This window comes from Cygnus atratus, chromosome 18 (assembly GCF_013377495.2).
Source record: "Cygnus atratus isolate AKBS03 ecotype Queensland, Australia chromosome 18, CAtr_DNAZoo_HiC_assembly, whole genome shotgun sequence".
Taxonomy (NCBI): Eukaryota; Metazoa; Chordata; class Aves; order Anseriformes; family Anatidae; genus Cygnus; species Cygnus atratus.
This window is the reverse complement of record NC_066379.1, coordinates 9173679-9195399: the sequence shown is the minus strand read 5'-3', so window position 1 is coordinate 9195399 and position 21721 is coordinate 9173679. Positions and strand designations below refer to the sequence as shown.

Below are 21721 nucleotides of genomic sequence, written 5' to 3'. Positions count from 1 at the left end.
TACCCCTGTGCTAAGCAGCCTCGTCCTTCAGCGTATCAGTTGCCACGCTCCTCGTGACCTTTGAACCGCTTTACTGTGGAATCGGGAGATCAGAACAGAGTTACTGTTTCCAATGGCGTGTGTTTATAACTTACGCAGGCGCCCCGCGTGTACCCGCACAGGCCGCTCGCGGAGCGCTTCCCGTCAGCTCCCCTGCCCCCTCAGGCCGCCCCCAGCGGCTCTGCGCACGCGCAGCCGCTCGCGCCCTTCTCCGGGCGGTGACGGCAGCGCTGGCCGCGCCCCCAAGGGGAGTGGAACTTCCGGCCGGCCGCGCCGAAGCCGGTCAGTCGGCAGGGCCGCGGCCACGCCCACAGGGGAGGGGGCGGGGACTGCGGCCGGCCGGGGCCGCTTACATAACAGGAGGGGCGGGTTCTGCGCCTGCGTCACGCGCCGGCTCCCGGCAGCCTTTGCGGCGGCCGCTATATAACCGGCATCCGGGCGGCGAGGCGCCCCACAGTCAGTGGCCCCCGACGACGGCAACGGATCCTGCCGTGCCCCTCGGCCGCCCTCTGTAGTCACCGGGACCGCCTCGCCCACCGCCACCATCGCCATGCCCGGGTATTCCAGCGACAGGGACAGAGGGTGAGTCCGGGGGCCCGGCTGGCGCTAGCCGCCGCCAGCGTCCGGACTCTTGAGCCCGACCGCGGGGGTTGGCTGCGAAGCCGCCTAAAATGGCGGCGAGTCCCGGGGGCTGGGCCCAGTAGTCCTTTTCCCCTCAGCTTTCTCCGCCTCGAAGTTTCTGGAGCTTCGCAGCGGGCAGCTGGGGGAGGGGGAGCGGCCCGGGGAGCCCCCGAGCGCCGCTGGGGGCGGGCTCCGTGCGAGGCTGGCCGCGGGGCTCGCTCCGGGCGCCTCAGCGCAGCCCCGGCCGCGTACCGGGGAGGGGGGCGCACTGTGGGGGACGTGCCCCCAGCACGGGCGGGACCCGCAGGGCTCCGTCCCGCAAGCGCCCCCTCCCCCCCCTCGGGGGGGGCCGGCCGAGGTTTGTGGGTCAGTGGGTTGGCCGGGCTCTCCGCCGACGGCGGGGGCTCGGGGAGCCGAGGGTAGGGCGGTTCCTGCTTCCTCCCTGCCTCCCCTCGCGGGGGACGGCGGCTCTGGCGGCCGCTGGCAGAAGCCGGCCGGCTCCCGCTTTGTGTTGTGTAAGCGGATGTTAATGGCCGGCCCCGCCATGCGGTGACTGAGGGGAAATCAAAATGCCGGCTGCTGCTGCTGCCTTTGTTCCTCCTCCTCCTTCCCCCGCCCAGCTCCGACTCTAAAATGGCAGCGGCTGGAAAATGTGGCGTAGACAGAAATGAGAGACAAAGGAAACAGCGCTGGCAGGAAGCAGCGGCCACTCAGCCCGGTCCCCTCTGGGAGCGCTGTGTAGTGTGGAAGGATCGCTCCCAGTTTGCAAAAATTGGGGAGCCGTCGGGGCAGGGGAGGGAGCCCCGTGCTTGGATCCGGTTTAGCACTCCTCAACATGCGGCTTTGCTTCGCATCGAGCTGCGCCTCAGGGATGCCAGAGCAGGCTTTCGAGATAAGCCTTTTCAGAACAGAGGGACCTGACCTAAAATGTAAACGGAAAATGTGTGGTCTCATAAAGTTTGCTTACAGAGAGAAGTCTGTCCTTTAAAATACATGGAAAAAATGCTTATGGGAAAGTTGTTCTGAGGTTTTGTAACAGACCCTGCCCACTTTCTGCAGGCAGATACAATAGGAGTGTTACTTGGGTAGGAAACCATTTTGATCATGGAGTAATACAGATGTGTTAATGTTATTATTTTGCAAATTGCAAGTAGGCCTTGTAGCTTCATCTTACAGAAGACTGCAGGGTAACGTGTTACTGTAGCTTTTTGACTAGAAAGATAAGCAGATTATGGCATCCACAACTTTAGTAAGTTTTGGAAGTTTTAGTATCATGTAGATGAGGTTGATAAATCTGAATTGTAAAGTCACAGGGCAGATTACAAAGATAACAGTGAAGTGGAGGAGGAAGAAGAGGACCAGTGAGTTTCTTCCGGTTTTTATGTTATGTTATGTTCTTTTCTAGGTTTGGAGCACCTCGGTTTGGAGGAAGTAGAGGTGGACCTCTTTCTGGGAAGAAATTTGGAAACCCTGGGGAAAAACTTACCAAAAAGAAATGGAATTTAGATGAACTGCCCAAATTTGAAAAGAACTTCTATCAGGAACATCCTGATGTAGTTAGACGTACTGTGGTATGTACTCCATCCAACTCACGCAAAAGTAAACAAATAAGTACAAACATGCTGAGGGTCATGGGGCCTAGTAGGCTTTGGGGGTGTGTGTAAACTTAAGTAACTTTGGTATCAAAGCTTATTTCCAGTAATGGGATTTTTCTTTTGCAGCAAGAGGTTGAGCAGTACAGGTCAAGCAAAGAAGTCACAGTTAGGGGCCATAACTGTCCAAAACCAATAATAAACTTCTATGAAGCCAACTTTCCTGGTAAGTGAAGAAAGCCATATGGTTTGTTTTTTTTCCATGCTTGATTAACAAAGTGTGAGTTAATAAATTTTAATTTTCTCTTGAAGCAAATGTTATGGAAGTGATTCAGAGGCAGAACTTCACTGAACCAACTGCTATCCAAGCACAAGGATGGCCTGTTGCCTTGAGTGGATTGGATATGGTTGGAGTTGCACAGACTGGATCAGGGAAAACGCTGTCTGTAAGTTTCCACTAGTGTGGAGTATTGCTAGGTTTCAGCAGTGGAAGTACAGCCTGGTGTACAGCAGGCTTGAACAGTCCTGGGAAGAGACTGTAATGGACATTTTTTTTTCTTTCAAACAGTACTTGTTGCCTGCTATTGTGCACATAAATCATCAGCCATTCCTAGAGCGAGGAGATGGACCTATTGTGAGTATTTCTAAATGAAAGAGGAACGTAATTGCTAGAAAAGTTGATTTTTTTTGCAGTCCAATTATCCATGCTCATGAAAGTGCATGGCTTCACTAGTGTTTCTCTGAATAAAAGGGTTCCATGTTTTGGTGCCCTTCCAGGAACATTCCATAAGCTTTAATTTGATTCTGTAAAGCTGTATAGGACAGGGCTAGATGTCCCACTTTGGAAATTGCTTTTCACTGGAAGCTTGTGAGTTTTGGGTATCTTCCCACCTAAGATGTGTGGTTGTTTGGTAATTGTGATTCTACTTAACTTATTTTTGCTTGTTTGGGCTATTCAACTCTAGTCATTCCAGCAATAAAGTGCTATATAATGACCTGATTTAAAGCTTGCATAAGACTAGAAACTTCAAGTAAATATGGAACTAAAAGCTGGGCATCTTACTTCCAGTGTCTTGTGCTGGCACCAACTCGTGAACTGGCTCAACAAGTGCAGCAAGTAGCCGCTGAATACAGCAGAGCATGCCGCTTGAAGTCTACATGTATTTATGGAGGTGCTCCAAAGGGACCACAAATTCGTGACTTAGAAAGAGGTATGGATAAGTTTTGATGCATCTTGTGAAAACTGGAACTTTCACTGTGAAAATTATTTCAGTTGACTTACTGTTTGTTTTTTAGGTGTGGAAATTTGCATTGCAACACCTGGAAGACTTATAGACTTCTTAGAAGCCGGAAAGACCAATCTCAGGAGGTGTACTTACCTTGTTCTTGATGAAGCTGACCGGATGCTTGACATGGGATTTGAACCTCAGATCAGAAAAATTGTTGATCAGATAAGAGTGAGTATAAGTGGTACCTGGTATTCCAGAAAAAAATGCCACTGTTAATTAAAACAAGGATATCACAGTTAATTTGTCTGGATAGTCTTGATTGGGCATTTCACTGAACTGTGTTAATTTTGTACTGATACAGTCTTTTTCTCTAGCCTGACAGGCAAACTCTGATGTGGAGTGCCACATGGCCAAAGGAAGTAAGGCAGCTGGCTGAAGACTTCTTAAAAGAATATGTACACATCAACATCGGTGCATTGGAACTGAGTGCAAACCACAACATTCTTCAGATTGTTGATGTGTGCCATGATGTAGAGAAAGATGACAAGTAAGTAGTTGGTGGTGGCTGAACATTCAGCAGGTTTTTTTTATTAAAATGGTTAATTTTAGCTTGCATATCAACTGAGGTGAACTTTTCTCAGTGGATTTTTTTGACAACAGTCTGATACCCCTAAGAAAACTCAGTGTTGAAAATGAGGCTGGCAAAGCTGACAGCGAAGTGATGATTGTATAGTGTAAGTAATGAAAGCTCTAACTACCATCTCTTCCTGACAGGCTTATTCGTCTGATGGAAGAAATCATGAGTGAGAAGGAAAACAAAACAATAGTTTTTGTGGAAACCAAAAGACGGTGCGATGATCTTACCAGAAAAATGAGGAGAGATGGGTAAGTCTAAATAGTAGCTTGAAATTCAGTGAGCCATCCCGGTAGGCTGAACGTGCTCTTGATACTTCATGAGTGACCACTTAAAACTATGGTGTCAAAACTGACACTGCACCAAGTGTCAGCTGAGATGTTAAATCTAGTAGCTGTTTAGAATTTGCTGGTAACTGACTAATCTAATGGAAGTACTCAAAGAATGTTTTGAAGCTGATGAACTTCTGTATTTTCAGGTGGCCAGCAATGGGTATTCATGGTGATAAAAGTCAGCAGGAACGAGACTGGGTTCTAAATGGTAAGTACTTAAGCAATTTTGGTAAGTCTTTTATCAGTTACTTGATACATGAAGAAACTGACGAGAGTTGCTTTTGTTACAGAGTTCAAACATGGAAAAGCACCAATCCTGATTGCTACAGATGTTGCATCCAGAGGTCTAGGTTAGTAAAACTCGTAATGCCAGTTGCCCAAAGTTATTTAAAGAAAGTCTATTGCTTTCTTTAACCTCTGCATTTTTCTAAGTTTTCTTCACATAAAGGTGCAGTCTTTGTGGCAAGGCCTAGGCATGACAATCGGAGGACTCGAGGGGGATGGAGGACTAGTGGAAATGATCGGCTGGCTGCTTCCAGTCAAATAGAGAGGTGAAAGCTGAGAGCATTGTGTGCCAGTAATCTTCAAAAGGCAAAGATCATCCTTTAAACTACTACCCCATAAACTGTTCTCTCATGAAATAAGCAGTCTCATTCACAGTTCACTTTGCCCTGGTATTTCTCTTCTCTCCATGCTTTGCATGATTTGCCATGGTGCAGTACTGTTAGTTTTGTGCATACTGTCTGCTGTGATCTGTGGGTCTTTGAATTTCAGTGAGTTTGCTGAAATGTCGAAGAAAATAATTACAATGTTCAATGAAATTTTTTTTCAACCATGAAATGGAGAGAGCAGCTTTAAAATGTACTAAGCCTTGTACAAATTGGTGAGTACTGGCACATGAAATCTGAGAAAAAGTCCACCTCTCACTTTAGCAAGTGGGGCAGGAAAGCAATGGCTTTTCTAAATGCCTTTGAAAGTCGAAGTTCCTCCACCTATATGTAGTCGTCATGTCGAGACCTGCCAGAGAGAGAGACACATTCTCAAGTGAACCCTGGCTTCTTGGAAGCGCTTGCCTAGACGAGACACAGTGCATAAAAACAACTTGGTGACTTTTGGGGGACAGGTATGTTTTTCTTGCAGCTGCAGTTCAAAGGTCTTGGCAAGACGAGCAGTGTGGCCCTTTTTTTTTGAGCTTCTGATGAGTGTGTATGTGAAGGACCTTGTATGTTTTTACTCTAAGGTCCTCAAATGAGCACATGAAGAGGCTGCTGTGAGCTTTAGTGGCCCTACTGCAAGAAGCATTCAGATGTCACTTGATGATTTGTAAAGGGGACTCTTGAGTTGGGAATGACAAGCAAATGCATACTCCTTTATGGTAAGGTTTTGGATCACAGGGTGGGTGATAAGACGGGAACAGACGGAGTGTGCATAACTTTCTCTTCCACAATATTCATGCAGAAATGGATAACTCTAACACTGTTCTTTGCAGCCATTATTTCATTTAAAGTGCTATTGTCTAACGTTTATCTTCGATTTGGCTGTTGTGGTGTGCAAAACTTTGTACCTCGCTTTTTGCCACACTGCAACGCTTTACAGATGTGGAAGATGTGAAATTTGTCATCAATTATGACTACCCTAACTCCTCAGAGGACTATATCCACCGAATTGGACGAACTGCCCGCAGTACCAAAACAGGCACAGCATACACATTCTTTACTCCTAACAATATTAAGCAAGTAAATGACCTCATCTCTGTGCTTCGGGAGGCTAATCAAGCCATCAACCCCAAATTGCTTCAGCTGATTGAAGACAGAGGTTCAGGTAAGTGCTGCTGTTAGCCATGGTGCATAGCTTTCTTCCCAGAACAAACTGGAAGCTCAATTTATGCTTCCAGCCTCCCCAGAAATGGATATGGAAGGTAGCTTAGCTTATTTGGCAGTTATGGTGACCTGACTAGCAACAACAAAACTGCCTGCCCCCATGGTATTCCATGTGCTGTGGAACATCTTTTAGTGAGCTTTTTTTCTTGTGCTTTTTCCTTCACGCTGCTGCTCATGTTACAGGCGCAGAGTGTATGGATTCCACAATGGTTAGAGAAAGGAATCTAATGTGTCTTCATATAATACAATGCGCCTAACTGGTGTCCAGTTAGTAACTGGAAAGCTTTCTAGTAGACTTGCCTTGCTGGGGCAGAAAGTAAAAGATCGTTACTAGCTGAACTCATTGGGTGGTACATGGAATGTAGTTTCTATTGTATGTGTGTATATATGCATATATAACTATGTCTTGTCTCTTTAATAGGTCGTTCCCGAGGTGACCGACGTGACAGATATTCTGCGGGCAAAAGGGGTGGATTTAGTAGTTTTAGAGAGAGGGAGAATTTTGAGAGAACCTATGGTGCACTAGGAAAGAGAGACTTTGGAGCAAAAGCTCAAAATGGGGCCTACACTGCCCAAAGTTTCAGTAATGGAACTCCTTTTGGAAATGGTTTTGCAGCTGCAGGCATGCAAGCTGGCTTCAGGGCTGGTAACCCTGCGGGAGCTTACCAGAATGGCTATGACCAGCAGTATGGAAGTAACATTGCAAATATGCACAATGGCATGAACCAACAGCAGTATGCATATCCTGCCACTGGTGCTGCTCCTATGATAGGTTACCCAATGCCAGCAAGTTATTCTCAATAACTTAGTGTATTTAAATGTCTCAGTTTTTTTCATAATTGCTCTTTATATTGTGTGTTATCAGAACAGGATAGTTATTTAAGAAATGGGAAACGCAGAAATGACTGCAGTGCAGCAGTAATTATGGTGCACTTTTTCGCTATTTAAGTTGAATATTTCTCTACATTCCTGAAACAATTTTTAGTTTTTTGTACTAGAAAATGCAGACAGTGTTTTCAAAGTAAATGTACAGTGATTTGAAATACAGTAACAGAAGGCAGTGCATGGCCTTCCAATAAAGATATTTGAAGACCGAGTTTTCTTTCAGATGGCAATTTTCTCAACATGTGCACAACTTTACATTAATGGAATGTCAAATGTTTTTATATTAAATTCTAGAAAGGTTTCTCAACTGTGTCTGATTAAACATTTAAGCTTATATAAAAACCAGCCTTGCCTTGATTGGGCTAGATTGCTTAGCATGGCAGGCTCTATTTGATGGGGAAGAAGTTTAAAGCTGGCTTCTAAATAAGTCAGAAACAGTACTCTTCCTTGTCTCATTAGCATAGGGCCAGTTTTTGGAAAAGATCCATTGGAGTAATGGTATAGCTAGGAGTCTTGCTAACCAAAACTCTGCTGAAGTGGTGTTGCTAATGAGCTTCTGCTACAAGTGTAGGAAGCTTTTTTGCAGCACTGTAACTGTTGCATATGTGCAGACTAGGCTTGAGTGTAATGTGTCTACAGCTGTCAAGCCTTGTGAGTTAGCATGCAGGCTTACTATGAGCTTCAGAGAAATGGGAAGATCCTAGCATTAAAATTTCAAGTTATACTTAAACTGGTATTGAGTAGTGATTTCTTTAATAAAGTGTGGGGAGGGAAATGGGCTGTTCGTCAGTGAAGATGATGAATCTTTATCAATATTTGTACATGCAGCTAATGACTCATCTCAATGCACTGCCCATGCTCAGTGGGCAACCCTTCTAAAGCATTTCCTTGATTAGGAGCCTATCTGGCAACAAGCAAAAAAGCCTCGATCCTAGTTTAAAGTGCTTAATGCTTTCATGTACAGTAGCTTAAACTTCCACTTAATACTATACTGATCTTCAGTTCCCTCTTCCCACTTACTGGTAACTGATTAGTTTTAAACTTAATGCTTAACTACCACTTAATGCATTAAGGTTGAATCTACCTGTAAAAATCAGGGCAAGATTCTATCTGGGTTACTGTGAATCCAAGTCCCTGACTTCAAGTCTCTTGAACTTCCATTTTCTGTTGACTGTGCTTTGCTCTTGATGACTTTCCTCTGAGGCTAAGCTTGTGCTATTCTTAACTACACTCTAATCCATAATCCATTTTCTTAAATGTTTCTTTGTGGAATTTCATTACTTGATAGTACTTTCTGTGATCATTTGTTGTTGCTATGAGAGCTTCCATAATACAAGTCCCATAATACTACAGTAAACCTAAAGCTATAGTTAGTAATGTAGAAAGAATCTTAATTAACTTTGCAAAGCTAAATCAACTATGGTGGAAGGAAAAAAAATAGGCTCCTTTCCCCTTCAGAAGGGGGATAGCACTGAATGTGTTAAAATGAAACAGTTATGTTTAAAAGTAACAGTTGTTGAAAAGTGGGAGAGATGCCACCTAGTAATATTTCTGATACTGTTTTTTTTTAAAGGTTGGTAGATTCCCGGTGGACTTAGAATCAGACATGGATGAAATATTTCCAAGTTCTGACTATCTTACTGGACTGAGCCACATCTAAAACAATTTCTGAGATTTTTCTATCCGATAAGGATATCACTATCCTCTGAAAAACAGGCCTCTAGTTTTATATCTTCTGGTGTTGAAAAAGGGACATGGGGTAGGGGAAACCTGCCCGCAAGGAAGTGCCGTGCTGTAAGGAAATCTCTCCCCTTAACATTTGCACATAAAATGAAATACTGAATAAACTTGGAACTAGGGCTGCATTGTGGTGGGCTTGCATGAGAAATGAAGTTATATCTAGCAGGATTTTCTGCACTGGGTCAGGATAGCAGGCTTTAACAGGGCATTCCTTTCTCCCAGGATTGGCAGCTCAGCCAGCTGCCCCACTGGCCTCCTAACGCCTTGTCTTTTTCAATTCTCAGTCTCTTCCTTCTCTGCCATTTGGGACTTGGGTGTATGTTAAAGAGCGGATGTTGAGATAATCCCAGCTCCTGGGGATTTAACATGCATGAATTTTTTCATTGCAGCCAGCACAGAGCGGTATCTCCTCTTTAAGCTCCACCTTCTGGCACTGGTACAAAATCGTGATTAAGCATGTATGGAAATTTCCATTGCTCTGCTGTTGGGCTGGGCTGCTAGCTGCAAGCTTTTGCTATGCTAGCAACCAAAGTTTGCCCCCTCCACGCTGCTAGCTGAATATACTGCAGTAATATTAAATTTCACATCTGCAGCTTTAACTCTTGTTAGAAAGCTGGTATGTTGCCTCAGACCACACACAACAAGATGTAGCTGTTCTCAAGCGATCCGCGTTTGGATTTTTCCCTAGAAATCTCACTGGGCAGCTACAAAGCGCTTCGCGTGTCAAGGACAGATCCCTAGGGGTTTCTTCCCGCCCCATGGCGATCGGTGCCTACCCTCGCTGAGGGGCGCCGAGACGCGTTCGCAGGGGGAAGGGCCCGGCCCGGAGCCCGGGTCCCAGCGGGCAGGGCTGCGGCTGAGGCCAAGGGCACAAAATGGCGGCGGCGGCTGAAGGCAGTGAGCGGGCAGCGGGAGAGACACACGGCACCTAGTGCGCATGCGCAGTGTTCGCCGCGCCCCCACACCCTCCTCCCGGGGCCGTGAGGGAGGCGAGGGGCGGGAAGATGGCGCTGGGGGGTTGCCGGGCGGCCCGTTGTGGAAGCGCGCTTCGCTTGGGGCGGCCGGCGCTGAGGCGGCCCTACGTGGCGGCCGGCGGCGAGGAGGAGGAGGAGGAGAACGAGGAGGAGGAGCAGCGGCAGCTGCTGGAGCTGTGCCGGCGGCGGCGCTTCCTGCGGGGCGGCGCGGAGCCGCGGCCCTGGCGCTCCTACCTCAGCGGCTGCCACCCGGGCTTCGGGCCGCTGGGCGCGGCGCTGCGGGGCAACCTGGCGGCGCAGTGGTGGCACTCGGCGCTGGCCCGCAGGGAGCAGGTGTTCGCCGTGGATTCCCCGCTCCACGGCAGCCCCTCCGCCGGCGCCCCGCAGGCCCGCGATGCCCTGCGGCTGCTCAGCTCGGAGGCGCTGTGCCGGGTTGTCCAGGAGCCGGCCGGGCCCGCCCTGGAAGAAGCGCTGGAGAGCGCGGGGACGCTCCGGGAGACGCTGCTGCCCGGTACGGCCCGCGGCACAGCCCCACCAGCGCCGGGGTGAGGCGGCTCTCGGGGCTCCGTGCACCCTGCAGGCCAGCTGCCGGCCTTAACTCGTCCTCCCGTTGTGTCAGTGCGCTGGGAAGGTCCGGTCTGCAGGCTGCGAGAGCGTGGCCTTCTCAAGCACCTGAGCAGCGTAAACGTCCAAATGTGCACTTGACACTTTGCCCTGTAATTAGGGGATAGGCCCGCTAAAGTCGCGGTTGCCAAAGTACCCGGAGGTACGGGCTGTGCATGAGCTGCTGAGCTGATGTCTGCAAAACATGAAAGCTAATTAGATTGCGCATAAACACTATCTGTAGCATTGTGATCTTCAATCACTGTCATTGCCTTCATTTCCTCTTGTGGATAAGCTAACACGCTGTATTTGTTTTCAGTATAATTAAAAAATTGAAGTTTTGCCTGTGGCTACTAAAATTAATTATTTGTCTTTTGGCAGGTGTTTTGGCACAATATGTTAGCTGCTTAGAATTTGCAAACAAGAGGCTGCCTTGTGGCCTTGCTGAAGTTGGAGTATGTTTTCACTCTGTTCCAGAAAGTGAGCTACACAACAAAAACTTTAGAAGGTAGACTAATAAAGATCCACTAATCCCTTATAGTACCTAAATAAACTATGTACAAGTGTTTCAACTTCGGATTTTTTTTTGAATACTGTCTCTTGCTTTTTCCATGTTGTTTTTGAAGGAGTTAACTTGCTGACCTTGCTATTGTTTAAAGAATAGGCGAAAGGACTACCTCTTTGCTTGCATGGTTTAGCTCTCCCAGAACTGCAGGACAGTGGCTCGATTACTGGTTGCGTCAGAGACTGCAATGGTGGAGAAAGGTAACAGCAGTGTACAGATGGCAAATCTTGGCCTGCCCCTTTATTTTTCAAAGAGGGGAAATAGACACCCTGTTAAGTTTTTGGCTGATGTTGCCAATTTTTGTCACTGAAATGCATGCATTTCTTGCAAGAAACAAAAAAACTACCTAAGTTTATGAAAAACCCATTAAGTAGTTTGTAACAGACTTGCAGAAAGGCAAGTGTTCTGTGTTTACAAATGACTTGATCTCAAAGAGCTGTGAAACAATTGAAGTGATTTGGGTTGTAATTTATTTTTAAAAATGTGCTGCAAATTATAGACTTTACATCTGGCTTTACAGATGTGGTTTGTTAGTACAGCATGCACAATAGTGGAACACCTCTTATATCTTCAATTTTCAGTTTGCAGTAGGCCCATCTAACTTCAGCAGCAGTGACTTTCAGGATGAAGAAGGAAGAAGAGGATTTAACTTACATTATAACTTTCCTTGGGGAAAAGAAACAATAGAAACACTGAAGAACCTTGGTGATACTGAACTGTTAGAGATGTATCCAGGGGATAGATCAAAATTACTGGTAAGCCTTAACTTACTTTATTGAGAATCTTTTTATTATAAAGATGAGAGGAATAATTTATTTGAAGATGTGGTTGTTTAGCATATGACTATCTTATTCTTCTGTGGTAAAGTCTGTATAATTCTGCTGTCAGACCTTTGTTGGCAGATCTTATTTTCAAAAGGAGATGAAGTAGTTTTTTCATGGAGTTATTTATTCAAAATTAGCAATGAACTATATAATTTTTCCCAGTGTTACAAGCCTATCTAGTTATGGTTACACTTCAAGATTGCTAGTAACTTTAAAATGTACCTCTGATTCTAACATATGTCTGAAAGTAAGAAGGGTGCTTGAGCTCAGTACCTCATTATACATTTAGAGTAAACAAAAGGCCAGTTGAGACAGACTTTGAAGTATCTCTTCATGGTTGTTTTTTTGTTGTTGTTGTTGTTTTGTTTTTGTTTTTTTGTGCGTCGTTTTTCTCCCCTCATCAGGGCCGAGATGGAAGGAAGAATGTTATTCCTCATATCCTGTCTGTGAGTGGAAATCTGGACCGAGGAGTATTAGCATATCTCTTTGATTCACTACAGCTAGCTGAGAATCCGTTAACAAAAAAGAAAAATTCACAAAGAAAGGTAACTCTAGGGGAAGTATACGCAACAATGGTCACTGGCTTTTAATATTCTGGAGTTCTGCTTAAATGTTCAAATAAACACAGTAATTTTTTTTTCTAAAATTATTAGGTACTTAAACTTCATCCTTGTCTAGCACCTATCAAAGTGGCCTTGGATGTAGGGAAAGGCCCAACAACAGAGCTGCGACAGGTATGTTGTAAGACAGTGTTTTAATTTTGAGCATTAATTTCCCATGTGACCTTCTGTTATGTCAGGCACTCTGTTAACATTGGTGAAAATCATGCTGCTACTTCAGTTCTCTGAGACTCACAGTTATACAGTTTTCATGGTGCTTCTACTGTGCAGTTTGAAGGAGTGAAGCATGGCTGAAGGAGTACAGACAGTGGGGAAGTAGATGTCTTCTCTGCTTTAACGCACTGCTTTTAGTATTGTTAATAAAGTTTGAATTTGTTCAATGAAATGTTAAAGGAAAACAAATAACAAAATCCCTCTGATTCTTAATCTTTCATAGTTATCATAACATGTGGGTCACATCTTCAGAATTTCAGGAGTTTCTGTTTAAGTCAATCATTAAGCCAGTCCCCACAGAAGGGAAGAAACTTACACTGGCATATTTTTTTAAATATGAGATTTATTTCAGCAAGTAAATTAATACCAACTAGAAATGCTAATAATGCAAGTTCTGGAGTTTGAATAGTTTCTTTGTCTAGGATTTCAAACCCTCAAAATCTTTATTTATACTTTTGTTTTTAAATTTGGTTTAAACACAGGTTTGTCAAGGATTGTTCAACGAACTATCAGAAAATAGAATTTCTGTATGGCCAGGTTATCTTGAAACCACACAGGTATCCCTGGAACAGCTTTATACAAAGTAAGAAGAAACAGTATTTTGTAAGTTAAAACTATGAAGGTGAAAGGTGACTTCCTGTGGACTAGCAAAAATATGCCTGCTTTCAGTAAGAAGTCATTGAGTGCAGTAACCGTGTGAATGAAGGCATGCATCCTAAACTAAAAACTCACTCAGTAGATTTTATTACGAAGAGAAATGACAGTTTGTTTTAGGAATTGTATGAATTATTAGCCTTTCACACTTTTTTCTGTTGTTGTTGCTCTGGAACTGTGAGATCCCTTTTATAGACACTTCTATGAAAATAAATTTCTTAAGATGAGTAAACTTGCAAAACCATGTCATGTCTTCCAGATTTTTGTGCTGTGTTCTGTTTTAAACCATTTTGACTGGCTCTGTGCTCCATTCTTAAGTACTGCTTCAGATAGCACACTGTGTCTAGTCTTGAACTTAAAAGTTCTTCACGTCTGGAATGATTACCATTGGTGTATGCGATGTTATTTATGCGGATAAAAACCTATATTCCAGTTAAGGGCTTCATATATGATTTGTTGATCAAGAGTGAATTTTGAGCATATCACTGCTTGTATCTATGGATCTTGGATCTCTTCTTTCCCCAGAAAAAAAATATGTATGTTGATTGGTTCATGTGCAGTAGTCTACATTGTCTGGCTATTAAATAACAGAAGAAAGTTATACTCTGCTTCTACAGAAAATACTCTTGTAACAGAACACTAACATTTACTTAATGTACTAAAGTGACCTAATAATTTAAAGAAAAATAATTAGAAAAGCAAGGAATGTCTGTAAGAAAATGGGTGTCTTCACACAACTTGGTGCATTGTAGCAAAAAAATTTGCAGCTTGTTGTCATTTGTACATAACTTAATCTGTTCTTTTTTTTCATACATCAGAAGTGGTAATAGGTGTGATCTTTTCTTTGCAGATATGATGAGATGAGTGTTCTCTTCATGGTCTTGATAACTGATGCTACTCTAGAGAATGGAGTGGTCCAGCTGAGAAGCAGAGACACCACCATGAAGGAAATGATGCACATATCTAGGTTAAAAGACTTCTTAACTAAGTACGTAACATCAGCTAAAAATGTGTAAACTTAAATTCGTCTAATAAAAGGAATTTCTTAAATTTCTGTGCCTGAAACTGACTTCTGGGATCAATGATACAGTCACTTCATCGGAAATAGTTCTCCTAAAACTTGGTGATGTATCTGTTTTCTGTCAAATCTAAACCGTCTAGGTTGTCCAGGTTACCTTGCAAAGAGGAAAGAGGCAAACATGTCTCTTCAGCAGGGCTAACCATAACTTCTTTCTTGTCTTCAATTTTACTATACTCTGAGAATGGTGAACTGAGAAATTGTCATGTTTGCCACTAGGTAACAGCAGATCCAAAGGTCAAATATGGATCCTCTAGCACGTGCCTTGGAGTGCAACAAAGTTGGAATAACTTTTTGTAGTGCTTGACTAAAGTCTTTTGATTAATTTATACAATCCAGTTTCTATTCCAGGATAATTGTTGAATGCACAGGAGCTTGGATCATAGATAAAGCTTTGGATAATTTATTAAAGATGCCAGACTGTACATTGTGTCCAGCAGGATTTAACCTGACAGTGACTCCATTGAGCTTTTTTATTTTATTATTGTTTTTTAAAAAAGCAAGGAGCTGTTGTTTATTTAACAGGGTGGCTGTTTGGATCTTTATAATTCCAGTCATTTTAAGTCCCTAGAGGTTATTACTTGGGGATTTTTCTTGCTAGTAGACAACTAGCTATATGATCTGTCTATAAAATAATTAGGCCAGGCAATTAGTATCTACTCTCTCTACTACCTCTCAGCAGACATGGTACTTCTAAACATCTGAAGATTGAAAGATTCTTTAAAAATACTTAAATTAATCACAAAAGAGATCTTACCTTGTATTCCATCTCTGATGACGACCTTTGAATAGATTGTAGGACTTTCCCTCTTCTCTGTTAAAAGAGTAAAATAATGCAATGTTCTTTTTTTAGTAAAGGTAATAGAAGAGTTAATAAGCCATCCACAGCTTGGTGACTAATAAAATTTGCATGGTTGCAAAGTTAAGCTTTTGAACTTTTGTGTTACAGTATGATAGGCTTTTTTTTTTGTCTTAGTTATTTTTATTTCTCCATAGTAAGTGAGCAATTTCAGTATGTAACTGCTGCTATCCACCTCCCACAACCACCCCACCCCAATCCCCCCCAATATATCTATGCACACTGGATGTCCCACTACTATAAAATGAGGTTTTCACCTTTTTCATCTTCTCTTCTACTAACAGAAAAATTTGCACACTCCTGTTTTTGAATCGGCTCTGTATTAAAGATAAACAGCAATTAATTACAAGAGACTGATTTTTTTGTATTTTTTTAATGATGTAAATAAAGCAGCGACATTCAGGGTTGGATATAAATCTGTCATGCTTTTTGTAGCACCTATGGGCATTATCAGAGCTATGTTCATTGTTATTGCAAGCTATGTGGGTAGAATGCTGATTGAAATGAACATGCTGCAGAGAGCACTGAGCTAATGGAGCAGCGTAGCTAGATACCTACTTGTCCTCTATGTGAGTGGAAGGTGGATTTGTTAGGAAGGAATGATTCCCTTTTGGGTATTTAGAAACAAGAAATGTTACAGTTTTGCTGTTAGATACAAACACACGCACCCCCAAGCATACTGACAGTCATGCATAGGGTAAATCTAGAAAATTACAGTGTAATAGCATTGTGATTTTAATGCAATGTCTTCATTACTGTGTATTTTTTACAGTGGAAGTAGTACATTCTAATGTAGACCAGTTGCTTCATTGACTGTTGTCTAGAATTACTTCATAATTTATTTGAACTGATTTTGAGTCTTTTCAAAGTTAAGAAATATGGAATAAAGAAACATTGTGTACTGAACAACGTTGAACAGAATGCAGGAGCTTCCTAAGTTTTATTTTTCTACAACTTATGTATAGCCCATTTTTGGCTTTTAGTAGATGAGTAAGTAAATCTGAGGTGCAGTGTCCATCTAGTTCTCTTTTCTTCTGTAATGGTGATTCCTATCATTTCCATAAGTTGCCAAATGCAATTCATTTTATTTCTGTTTACGGTAGGTTTTTGTATGGAACTTTAAGCAGTTGTGGTTTTGGCTGCATGGCAGACAGATGGTGCCAAATATGGATACTGAGGGACTTCAAATATTACATCTGTAATGGTATGGTCAGTAGGAGTACTATTAGTTTACTTCCTGACTGGTAGTAGTTGTCCCCTTCTGCTGTTTCTGCAGTGCCTAAAGGACTTGGCCCATGTTGGCTGCAGATAGTATAACAACATTCTTCCACCAAACTCCTTCAGGTAAATTTCATGGCTATATGGGGAGTAACACAAACTTACTAATCTCTGTGTACGTGACATAATTTTCTGACTCTTCTACTTTATCCGTTGAAGTAAGGCCAGTTGAGGACACAGCAGATGTAAATTTTCCTGCACAACAAATACACACATGTATCAATTTATCTTAGAGGTAAATAAAGAGCTCCATAAAAATGTTATTTTCATGATCAAAATTACTCCTTAATCAAAGGCATTTTTAATAGAATTTTCTTTCTTTGCTAAGAACAAAAAGGCCCAATTCCTTCCAACAGTTCTGTCTTAATTTAGGTATTACTTTACTTCCCCATACCATGCCTGCCATCTAAACCACAGGTCGGAAGTCTTTCCTTGTAAATGTCTCGCTGCTGACGCTGGTTAAAAGGAGAGTTGACAATATCCTAAAATACCAAGAGTGTAATTCTACTTGTAACGTGTTTGCACACTTGAAGGTACTGAGAACATAAATTAGCATATGTGGAAAATGAAATAGATATTCAAATAACTTACCTGCTTTACATGAAGGAATGATGAAAAATCGAATTGCCAGAGCAAATCCTATCACAATTGCTAGTAAGATTAGCCCAAGAAAAATGATCCGGGGTTGAGAATCGCAACTCTCCTCTGCCAAAAACAAAATAAAACAACAACAAAAAAAGGTGTTTATGTGAAGAAATGTTGTTTCATATCTGTAAATGAAATCACGACTTTGCATTTCTTTCAGCTTCTGGATTAACTGTTGTTAATAGAACTGCTCAGGAGAACGTGAATTGCACACCACCACAGCAGAAGGAAAGGATTTTGCTGCTGCCAATGGACTGTCCCTTTCATAAGAACCAGAGAGAAAAACGAAGCTAGAATCTCCCCAAGGTGGAGAAAGCTGGACCAGTAGTCTCTTGTAAAAGTGAGTCTTTTACAATCATCCTTCGTGGTCACTTCAACTACTGCTACTATCTAGGCTGAAAGTAATTCTTTTTGCATGAATTTAAAAATACCTCATTATTATTATTGTAATCATTATATTTTGAGCATTACATTGCAGGAATAAAGTCTCTGGCTAAAATACTTGTATTCTTCCTATGTTCTGAACTTTGTTTCTGTCCCTGTCTATTGACAGTAGTAAACTATTTGACACGTGCATACCTGCTAATGTAAAGTTGAAACTGTTGCTGTATTTTGTAATATTGCGAAAGCTACTTTCAGCTCTGCATTTATAGGTTCCTAAGTCACTAGAGGTATTGATAAGTACAAAAATAACAGCTGCTTCCTTCTTCTGCATCTTCACTGGTTGAGATATGCTCCGTTTGCCTTTGAAGAATGTGTATGTGATAGGAAGAGACCCTTTCTTTGAGAGACAAGACAGGGTTGCATTTTGGCCTTTCTTTGCTTGAGAGGTGGGTGAGCTCAGCGCTGGTTTAGAAAGTGGCTCTGAAAATAAACAAACAAACAACAACAACAAAAACACACAACAGAATAGACTGCATCGCTGATTGCAGGACAAACTCCAAAGCAAGACTCTGAATTAATCAGCAATGCTGGCAAATAAGATGGGCATAAAGGATCGAGGGCTCAGTGAGACATATCAGAACAGTGCCGCTGACTCCCGAGGGAACAGTAGCAGTTTCCAGTAAAGTTCAGCTCAACCAAGGCAGGCACACACAGCAGTACAAAACATCACCTTCAGCAAACAAATTTCTGAGTCCCACTGCTGCAGATACATTGGATCAGCCAATGCATGGCTATGCGAATCTAAAATTATACAATCATAGAATGTTTTAGTTTGGAAGGGACCCTTGAAGATAATCTAGTCCAACCCCCTTGCCATGGGCAGGGACATCTTTCACTAGATCAGGTTTCTCAAAGTCCCATCCAACCTGACTGAACATTTCTAATGATGGGGCATCCACAGCTTCTCTGGGCAACCTGTTCCAATGTCTCATTACTCTCATTGTGAACAATTTTTTCCTTGTATCCAATAAAATTAAATGTGTCAAGAAGTAATACAGCAAGACATACCTTTAAGCGTGAAATTGAGACTTCTACTGTATCTTCTGCCATAGATTTTATTCTCAGCTTTGCACTTGTATTCACCCACATCACTGGCAGAGTTGATAGTCAAGTTGAACAAAGCTGGCATCAAGTCTGTCCTATTTAAAGTGGATACTTTCTGACTGTGTTTAAACAGTGTGTATCTGATAGGTGGAGAACCAGAATCTGAGTGACAGGAGAGGCTCACGTTCTGGTTCATCACTACTTCCAAAGTGCCATGAACAGGTGTGAGAATGGGGTTGGAAAGTACCTCTGGAAAGAAGAAACTTCTGAGTGAGTTGATTGCACCTATCATTCAAGAATCTCCCTTTTTTTTTTCCCAGAATATGTTGAGGACTAGGCTATACTTATTTCTGTTGAAATAGATGTTCATGTTTTTTTACTACTTCCAGTAGCATCCAATGCAACTTTGTATTTTTCAGTATCAATATATAGCTTCAAACACTTGATGAAAAATGCATGCCTTCATATAAAACACAGCATAAACACACAAAACCAACAGATGCATCTAGATGAACCAACAAGAAAACCTTTTGAGCTACAGCAGCAATGAAAATAATGGAAGCATAAAAAAGAAATAGTATGGGGTGTTACTCGTAGGAGAAAGTAACTTTTCCTTTCTGTATGACAAAGCAGCCAAACTACTTGAGTGATAGAATGTGAACCTAAAAGTGAAAACAGTATTTTACTTGTGGCAGAATTAATCTCACATAAGTAGACTGAATTTATCTTTCCTGACTTTTGAATAGTAGCAGACAGAGCTTTGATTGTCTATCAAATCAGTTTGGTTTCTAAGATCATGCAAGTACACCTCTAAGAAAAACTTGCCTTGTCTTTTCACAGAAATTGTTAATAAGTCATGACTAAGAAAAATTCTGACTCCTATAAAGGGAGAAAATACATTTTAACATCTTAAAGCAATTTTGAATGTACATACAAGTATGGCAGCAAAGAAAGCTTTGTATTGAAACTTGCAAACAGTCTCAGTGCACAGATGGGCAAAAGATTTAATTTTACGTGGAGGCTTTTGAAATTTTTCAATCTTTCCACCATTTTTTTTTTTTGTGAACAGTTCATTTTAACACATATCCCACAACTGAAAAAAGAACCTACCTCTGCCCTCTGCAGTTGCGTTCTGAATCTGCTGAGAGACTTGAACTAGAAGAAGAGAAGAAGGCTTTCAGCTGGAAACAATGGCTCTTATTTAGAAATATGCGTAATATGTAAGAAATATGTCCTTGGCTTACAGCAGGAAAACAGCAGAATTGTGAGAAAAAACATTTTCTTGCAAAAATGAAGCTGGTACTTTTCAAGACAGCTGATGGAGTTATACTAATGAAATCTTAGAGGAGTGGCTATAGCAGTTGGGGAAGTCCTAAATAGGGAAGCAGTGCTGATCTTAACTGATGATGTTTGCTTAACCACTTTTGTTATATTCCATTTATATTTAGTCCATGACAGTCATTTTAGAGTGGCAGGCACAAGGAAAAGCTTTGGAGTGAGGAACAGCAGTTTGGAATACAACTAAAAGTTATGTAGATTTGTTCCAAGATGTAGCTAACTTAATCAACTTTTTCATGTGTGAGAGCTGTGTAATAGAACTATGCTACTAGATAGTATACGAGAATATATACAATTTTTCTAGTATTGTTCTTACAAAGTCATGAGATCACTGATTCATATCTCACAGCCACACATTTACTAGAGAGAATGCAAGAGATCCTTTGGGAGCATATGGCTGAGACCAAGGGAGAATGTGGTTTCCTTTTATTATCAGCAATATAATTTTTAAAAAATGACACACACACACACACACAAAAGTATATAAACCGTGGAAGTTTTAAGATGCTAAGTATTCCTGGATAGTTAGCCTATTAGGGAAATATTTTGGCCAAGTTTCAAATATTCAGCTGTGAAATCACATAGTAAAAGGTACAGATCTCATCACAAACTTGAGTTCAACACCACTGTAAAACAAGTTGATGAATAATTTGATCATCTAATCAGTAATATTACTGATATTAATTCTTTACAGTTTCAAGAAGTAGATGTTCTTAATTTGTCATTCTCTGTCTCTGTGCAAAGTAAATGTAATATTCAGCTAATGTTCTATGACATAAAGCAGTATTTTGTTTTGGTCAGTTCTATTAGTGTAGGTGAAAAAGCCATTGCTTTTACATCTTCATGACTATGTTCTTTTATTTTTATTTCCCTGGTGTCTGTTTTGGTCTAAGGCCCATGGTCAAAACTGAGAATTTAGACATTATACAATGTTAGTTGCAAATTCAAGGGCAGACCATAATCTTTAAATTCTCCAGATCAGACACTATATTCAGCAAAACAATGTCTCAGCCACTATGCTGCTCTATGCGCTCCTAATTGGTCTGCTACTCTGTAGTCACCCTGAGTAGAATATACATAAAATAAAATATATGTATGTGAAATAAAATTCCAGCTTCTGGAACTGACAAGAATTTTGAGTGCCATGAATGTGCTTTGCCCAGTAAAATAGAGGAAAGGCCAGGCTCCCAGGGTACAAATGATGTGTACCTAAAAGTTCTGGAGCCTGAATATACATACAATGGCAATGTTGTCTGTGTGTTTGTATATAGATGATGCTTTTTGAAGAAATTCAGGCCTTGCTATATATATAAAATAATAATAAAAAATGTAACTACATGTACAGTGAATGTCTTAAAAGCATTGTTATATTTGTCTTTTTTCTTAAATATTCTGCAGTCTCTGAAGGTAACAAGACCAGGTGCTATATAATGTTTCCTGCGTAACACAAAATCCCTCCCAAAGTCTAGTCTGCTTTAACAGTGAATTTTATTTTTTTCACATGGTTTAGTGTACAACTTCCTTTTTTTCCTTTGTTGTTTGTTTTACTTAATTTCTTATGAGGCAACCTTTACCCTCGTCTTGCAAGTGTTTCTTATGTGGAAATGCTGACAATTAACCATAAGACTAC

At 41.8% G+C, this 21721-nt stretch overlaps 3 protein-coding genes across 8 annotated transcripts; 2 read left to right on the top strand and 1 right to left on the bottom strand.

The window, feature by feature from the left end:
* Positions 1-252: 252 nt before the first annotated feature.
* DDX5 (DEAD-box helicase 5) lies at positions 253-7423 on the top strand. 2 transcript variants are annotated; one of them, XM_035558961.2, is made up of 13 exons: positions 253-621; positions 2066-2231; positions 2382-2478; positions 2565-2698; positions 2821-2886; positions 3322-3463; positions 3549-3709; positions 3856-4028; positions 4256-4366; positions 4594-4655; positions 4738-4797; positions 6044-6268; positions 6749-7423. In XM_035558961.2, exons 1-13 carry the CDS (start codon positions 590-592, stop codon positions 7129-7131), a joined length of 1812 nt encoding a protein of 603 aa, XP_035414854.1. In that variant the 5' UTR covers positions 253-589; the 3' UTR covers positions 7132-7423. The 2 variants fall into 2 exon arrangements, with proteins under 2 accessions (XP_035414854.1, XP_035414855.1); XM_035558962.2 differs by having other exon boundaries at positions 476-597.
* A 2008-nt stretch (positions 7424-9431) lies between these two features.
* POLG2 (DNA polymerase gamma 2, accessory subunit) lies at positions 9432-17711 on the top strand. 4 transcript variants are annotated; one of them, XM_035558963.2, is made up of 9 exons: positions 9432-10437; positions 10911-11037; positions 11189-11294; positions 11676-11849; positions 12323-12463; positions 12572-12652; positions 13234-13334; positions 14256-14393; positions 16446-16598. In XM_035558963.2, exons 1-9 carry the CDS (start codon positions 9957-9959, stop codon positions 16588-16590), a joined length of 1494 nt encoding a protein of 497 aa, XP_035414856.1. In that variant the 5' UTR covers positions 9432-9956; the 3' UTR covers positions 16591-16598. The 4 variants fall into 4 exon arrangements, with proteins under 4 accessions (XP_035414856.1, XP_050570386.1, XP_035414858.1 ...); XM_050714429.1 differs by lacking the exon at positions 16446-16598 and adding an exon at positions 17426-17711 and having other exon boundaries at positions 9435-10437; XM_035558966.1 differs by having other exon boundaries at positions 9949-10471.
* On the bottom strand, positions 13475-20112 carry MILR1 (mast cell immunoglobulin like receptor 1). 2 transcript variants are annotated; one of them, XM_035558967.1, is made up of 9 exons: positions 19998-20112; positions 19864-19908; positions 18718-19002; positions 17845-18129; positions 17212-17325; positions 16726-16815; positions 15600-15659; positions 15241-15297; positions 13475-14325 (listed from the first exon to the last, which is right to left on the bottom strand). In XM_035558967.1, the coding sequence occupies exons 1-9, from the start codon at positions 20029-20031 to the stop codon at positions 14300-14302; spliced, it is 996 nt and encodes a 331-aa protein (XP_035414860.1). In that variant the 5' UTR covers positions 20032-20112; the 3' UTR covers positions 13475-14299. The 2 variants fall into 2 exon arrangements, with proteins under 2 accessions (XP_035414860.1, XP_035414861.1); XM_035558968.2 differs by lacking the exon at positions 18718-19002 and having other exon boundaries at positions 19998-20050.
* Between the last annotated feature and the right edge of the window lie 1609 nt (positions 20113-21721).

Coding starts and splice junctions, on each gene's coding strand:
- DDX5 (XM_035558961.2), top strand. CDS start 590: ATGCCCGGGTATTCCAGCGACAGGGACAGAGG. Junction 2,699..2,820: donor GATCAGGGAAAACGCTGTCT/GTAAGTTTCCAC, acceptor TCTTTCAAACAG/TACTTGTTGCCTGCTATTGT. Junction 3,710..3,855: donor AAATTGTTGATCAGATAAGA/GTGAGTATAAGT, acceptor CTTTTTCTCTAG/CCTGACAGGCAAACTCTGAT.
- POLG2 (XM_035558963.2), top strand. CDS start 9,957: ATGGCGCTGGGGGGTTGCCGGGCGGCCCGTTGTGGAAGCGCGCTTCGC. Junction 12,653..13,233: donor CAACAACAGAGCTGCGACAG/GTATGTTGTAAG, acceptor GTTTAAACACAG/GTTTGTCAAGGATTGTTCAA. Junction 14,394..16,445: donor TTAAAAGACTTCTTAACTAA/GTACGTAACATC, acceptor TGTTTACGGTAG/GTTTTTGTATGGAACTTTAA.
- MILR1 (XM_035558967.1), bottom strand. CDS start 20,031: ATGTTTTTTCTCACAATTCTGCTGTTTTCCTGCT. Junction 17,326..17,844: donor TTTCAACTTTACATTAGCAG/GTATGCACGTGT, acceptor TGTTTTTGGCAG/AGGAGAGTTGCGATTCTCAA. Junction 15,298..15,599: donor TAGAAGAGAAGATGAAAAAG/GTGAAAACCTCA, acceptor CTCTTTTAACAG/AGAAGAGGGAAAGTCCTACA.